The sequence below is a fragment of the Charadrius vociferus genome, unplaced genomic scaffold, assembly GCF_000708025.1.
Source record: "Charadrius vociferus isolate BGI_N301 unplaced genomic scaffold, ASM70802v2 scaffold532, whole genome shotgun sequence".
Taxonomy (NCBI): domain Eukaryota; kingdom Metazoa; phylum Chordata; class Aves; order Charadriiformes; family Charadriidae; genus Charadrius; species Charadrius vociferus.
In genome coordinates, this window is record NW_009647271.1 from 738,255 (window position 1) to 743,736 (window position 5,482).

The 5,482-nt window shown below is 59.2% G+C and overlaps 2 protein-coding genes across 2 annotated transcripts in view; one reads left to right on the top strand and one right to left on the bottom strand.

Moving 5' to 3' along the window:
- ARHGAP44 (Rho GTPase activating protein 44) overlaps nt 1-1,434 on the bottom strand; it is a 16,905-nt gene extending 15,471 nt beyond the window's left edge. The window contains exons 1-2 of the mRNA XM_009880020.1: nt 1,355-1,434; nt 1,236-1,275 (exon numbers count right to left, since the gene is read on the bottom strand). Of these exons, the coding sequence (XP_009878322.1) occupies nt 1,236-1,275; nt 1,355-1,434 (120 nt within the window). The remainder of the gene's footprint in view (nt 1-1,235; nt 1,276-1,354) is intronic.
- Nucleotides 1,435-4,343: 2,909 nt separating this feature from the next.
- LOC104281957 (mulatexin-like) overlaps nt 4,344-5,482 on the top strand; it is a 1,657-nt gene continuing 518 nt past the window's right edge. Inside the window, exon 1 of the mRNA XM_009880021.1 lies at nt 4,344-4,383. Within this exon, the coding sequence (XP_009878323.1) occupies nt 4,344-4,383 (40 nt within the window). The remainder of the gene's footprint in view (nt 4,384-5,482) is intronic.

Genomic DNA, 5,482 nt, shown 5'->3' on the forward strand with positions numbered 1-5,482 from the left:
ACCACCACCACCCCCTCCCTGCCCAGGTCAGGCTGGCCCCAGCCGCCACGGAACCGGTTGCTAAATCCCCGGTAAAGCAGCAAGAGGAGGTGGGAAGGACCGAGGGACGCGGGCGGCTGCCCTCTGGGACGTTTGCAACCAGCTTCATCTCACCCTCTTCCAGCGCAGTTTGGCCGTACCCTTTCAGTGAGGGCTCGCCCCGAACCCTGCTCAGGTTTTCGGCTGACCCATGGCTCTCGCTAAAGCCTGATGCGTGCAGGGAGCAGCGTCATCAGGTCCGAGCGAGGGCAACACGTAGGCAGGCCACGGTGGCCCGCGAGAGCTAAAGGTCACCCTGCAGCCACTGTCACCTGCAGGTCGCCGCCTCCTGCCACCGGCATCCTCGCGCACCGCTCCTCTGGCTCTTCCTGCGGAATCCGCTACCTGACGGCAACGGCACAGACCAAATTCCCAAGGTGGAAGGTATAAATACACCACCTTACCCCCAAAAAAGAGGTTTTGAAGCGCATCCGAGAGCCGCCGGGCTGGCTGACGGCCGGGGCTGCCCGTGCCGCGGAGGAGGAGGAGCGGTGAGCATCCCCACCGACAGCCGTTCTGCTCATCATCAGCGCCCGAGTTACCAGCCGGGATTTAGAGAACGTGTGAGTTAGAAACCTCAGGGATTCAGTGACGGATCTGTGGACTCATGTGGCTTTGCTGGCACTTCCTCCGCCGCCTCCCCCCGGCCCCAGGGCGCGCGGGAAGCCCCTCTGCCGGATCGAGAAGCACCAAGATGAGATGTCCCCGAGAGACCGTGACCCGAACATCACAGCCCATGTTCCATGGCACCGCGGGAGGTTTTTTTGCCTCGGGCTGTTTTGCTGAAGTCGCCCAACCCATCGGCTTTGGGGATTGTCCCCTGCTGTCACCCGTCCCGTCCCCAGAGAGGGCAGAGGCAAGCGCCCGCCATCCAGCTGGCTGTATCGCGTTGCCGTCCTGGCGCGGACAAGACTGGATCCGATTCCAGCTGACCTGAAAACCAGGCTGGGAAAGGGCTGGGAGGGCACGCGGGAGGGAGGTGATGCCGCTTCCCACGCTCCCAACCCCCTCCGCCTCCTCCCAGCCCATCTTATCGCCGTGGGACACCGCGGCACCGACCGGCACTGAGCTGCTGCCGCATCCGGCGCCCACGGGTGGGTGTGTGGGCACCCACGGGCACCCTGGGCATGGGCTGGACCGGCTGCAGAGGACCTCACCTGCAGGAGATCTTCGCTCAAAACCTCCGTCTTCTCAGCCCTGCAAGACAAGAAAGAACATAAAGCGCTGGCGAAGGGTCCGGCGCAGGCGGCAGCGCCGGGGCTGCACGCTGCGGTACCAGCCGCGGCCGAACGTGCTTTTCCATCGGGATGCTGCCGATGATTTATGGCTCTCCGGTCCCGCCAGCCATCGCCTCATCTCCTAAATAAGCAAAGGATGGAGCATCCTCACAGCTCGCTATGAGCATGGCACATCCCACACCAATTTAGGGTTCTCCCCTCATCTCCCCTTTATTTTTCCATTATCCCCAGGAAAACAGGGATGCTAAATTCCCAGGAGGATGCGGGTGGTGCTGCAGGGGGAGGCGGTGTGTCTAGGCATGAAAGCAGGTCCCAAGGCCGTGCCGGGCTCCGGTGCACCCTCAGCGCTGCGGATTTCAAGGACACAACCCGTCTGCACGACTGAGCCTCTTCGGTCCAACGCAGCCGACCGAATCCGCGGCGGCAGCTGCTGCCCAGGGCTTCGCCGCAACCCTCCCTCCCCGCTGCTCCTCGGAGCCGGATTTACCGCTCCAGAGCTCGTGTCATCCGCCACCTTTGCTAAGCGGGGGGATGCAGGAGGAGACACGATCCCACTCCAGACCCTCCTCGGCCACGCACGGAGCCGCAGCATCTCTGCCCGCGAAGGCTCCTCACCACATCTGCTCAGGCCTATTTAAACCATCACACTCTGCATCGTTTATTCATTTTCTCAGTTGTTTTTTTTTTTTAAAAAAAAAAAAACTTTAGTGCATCATCTCTCTTAGTTGCGATTTAGCCAATTAATCCCTAAAGGTTCATTACCAAACAACGAAAGCTCAGGGAAAAAACAAAACACCTTTATCACCTGAGCCCTGGTTGCTTTCTGTTATCCAAACTGCTTTGTCAGCTTTGAGAAACCGAGGGAAGTATTGAAAAAGTGGAAATAAGGAATGAGCAGCAGCAGAGCGAGGTTCAAAGACCGAGCCCGGCCCGGCAGCGGTGTCAGCCAGGGCAGGGCTCGGTCTACGGGCTCGTCCACAAACACACCACGTCCAAAGGCTTTTAAAAAGTGTAAATTAACTGCATTAAATCTGGCTTAGGAAAGTTGTCCCATTGTCTGATATAAGTTGGTTTTAAAAATTAAAAAAAAAATAAAAATCCACTCCTATTTACTTTCTTTTTTTAAAAAAAAAAAAAAAAAGGAATTTAAATGAAGGCATTATATCTTCTATATGAAGTGCAAGCGATGCCCTGGCCGCCCAGGAGCAAGGGCTGCTCAGGTTCTCCTCCTCCTTTGCAAACCACCTCCACTATCATTCATGGAAACGCCACGGAATTAGCACCAACGGGAAAGAAAGCAGCAGATATCCACCGGCACAGACACAACGGCCGTCCCTGCTTCCCCGCCCCGGCTCAGGATATATTTAGCATCCCGAAGGAGAAGGCGGTGGCAGGGATGCAGGCGAGCATCGCGCGCTCACGTGCAGGCGCTGCCGGAGTGCATCCCTGCCACCACTGCATCCCACCACTCCGCACCCCAGAAATCACTTCCAACCTTCGGAAAGGCCCTGGGAGAAAGAAGTCCCTCCCGTCCTTGCACCACTGGGAAAACGGTCCCCCAAAAATGATGTTTTTAGTGTGTTTTCCCCTCTTCCAGCCAGGCTGATGGATGGGTTTTGCCCACCGGTGGGTCTCTCTCCCAGAAGCCACAAACCAACCTGTGCTACGCTCTGACGTGCACCGGGGAAGCAGAAAACAACATTTCAAACAGAATAACGAAAAAATCTGGCCTTGTTCTGCTTTCAAGCACATCCACAGCGCGAGAAACCTCAGCGGCTTTCACGGCGAGCATCCCTCAACCACAGCCCCGGCGCAGACCCCCGCGCCAGCCCTGCCACATCCCGGGACGCTTAAGCACTTTGAGGAGCCTGCCGGTGATTAACTGGGCTTTAAAAAGCAGGGAGAAAAGAGGCTGCGGCATTTTCTGGATAGGAATAAGCAAAGAGGCTGTGGGAGCCGCTCGACACAGCTGCCCGGGGATGTGGCAGAGTACTGGGCACACCGCGGGAGGATGGGTTTCCCTGCCTGGTTTCGGCATCTCCGGCAGCTGGGATGCTCTCTCCTCCCCTCTGGCTTGCGATGGGGATGGAGGTCTCTGCGTGGCCTTGGGGACACGCCGCAGCCACCGCCAACAGGCACAGGACAGAGCTGCGGTGGACCAGCATCACTCGCGGCGGTGGTAGCCGGGTACCATGTCCTGCCGGTGCCGAGCGCCAGCGTCCGCAGCCAGGCATCGCCCCGCTCCCCGCGCTTTGTCTTGCAGAATGGGGTAAAACGTGGCCCCAAAAGCCTCCGCGGGGATTTTTGCAAAGCCAAAGCAGGGGACAGGTCTCCTGCCTCGGGGCACCTGGACCCTACGGGGGATGCTGGCGGCTGCAGGGGCACAGAGCTCTTGCGGGAGAGCCCGGCTCCGCGGATGCAGCTCCATCGAATGCGGTTTAGCAGCTGCAAGCGGGACAGATCCCACTCCTGTCACACTCCTGCTGACAATGCCACTCTGCTGATGTCCTGCCACCCCACCTAAAGCTGCTTATTAGTTTTCCAGAATGCACCAAAGAAATACAAATAACCCCCCTTGTCTCTGTACTTGCTCCCGCCGGCAGCGCTCCAGAACCTGAAAATTACATCCAGGCGTGCAAGAACCCAGCAGCGTCTCCAAACCCACAGAACGCCCAACCCAAGCTGCTCCGCGTGCCCATTTCACGTGCAAAGACTACAAAATATCATCCTACTCCGCTGACATCGCGTTACATTACCGCTCCATGCTGCTAATGCCACCGGGAAAAATCCCATTACACCCGTTACGTTTCTAAAGTCTCAGCCTAAAGTTAATACGGTTTTACAGGAGCTTAGGTGGTTTTATGAGCCATCCTGCGAACCTGCAACAAGTGATGCTCGGCGGCAAAACACCGGCACGCACGTCCTGCCAGGGAGCAGCCGGGGAGACGGAGACTCTCCTGCGTGCCCCTGGCTCTGTCCTGCCCAGAGAGTGGTTTTTGGGTGCTGAGCTCTGACCGGCACTCAGAGATGCTAAAGGAGACCCTGGTGCCCCAGTGCCACCTCCCCGGTACCCAGGAATTTCCCTGGGGCACCCAGTGGGGAGGGAGAAATATTATCCCGCTGCCTTTTCTAGGGGTGGGATGGCAGCATCTCTCCGAGGGTTTTGGGAAAGCGGGTTCAGCCCTGAGCATCTCCGCTCAGCCCCTCCTCACCAACAAACCTCTCTGGTTTGTGCTTTCTTCTCCTTCCCCACGTCGTGCTCCAAACAGCATCCCACTCGCGGACGGCTGTGGGTCCCTGTGCCCGCCCTGAGCCCTCTCGCCTTGGCTTCCCAGCCCCAAGGAGAACCATTAACAGCCTCAAGAGGAACCAGTTTGGATGCGACCGATGCTGGGACACTTTTTTGGCTCCAGCAGAGACGACCTCCCTGTTCCAGTCTGGCATCTCGCTCCCATCCAAGGAATCCCCTAGCTGCTCCTGGCATCCCCCAGCCCCTCCAGGCACACCTCAGCCCATCCCCAGCAACCCCCAGTTCCTCCCCAGCATTCCCAGTGCCCCCCAGCACCCCCAGCCCCTCCTGGTGCACTCCAGCCCATTCCCACCACCCCCTAGTCCATCCCCAGCACCCCCCAGTCCATGCCCATCATCCTCCAGCCCCTTCTGGCACCCCCCAGCCCCACCTGACATCTCCCAGTCCATCCCCAGCATCCTCCAGCCTCTTCTGGCCTCCTCCAGCCCCTTCTGGCATCCCCCAGCCCATCCCCATCATTTCCCAGTCCATCCCCAGCATCCCTCAGCCCATCCTGGTACACCCCAGCCCATACCCAGCACCCTCCAGTTTCTCCCTGGCACACCTTCACTCCACCCCCAGCACCACTACCCCCCATCCATCACCAGCATCTCTCAGTCCGTTGCCAGCATCTCCCAGTCCATCCCCAGCATCCTCCAGCCTCTTCTGGCCTCCTCCAGCCCCTTCTGGCATCCCCCAGCCCATCCCCATCCTTTCCCAGTCCATCCCCAGCATCCCTCAGCCCATCCTGGTACACCCCAGTCCATCACCAGCACCCCCCAGTTCTTCCCCAGCACTGACCCCCATCCATCCCCAGCACCCCCTAGCCCATCCCCATCATCCTCCAGCCCCTTCTGGCAGCCCCCCGTGCATCCCC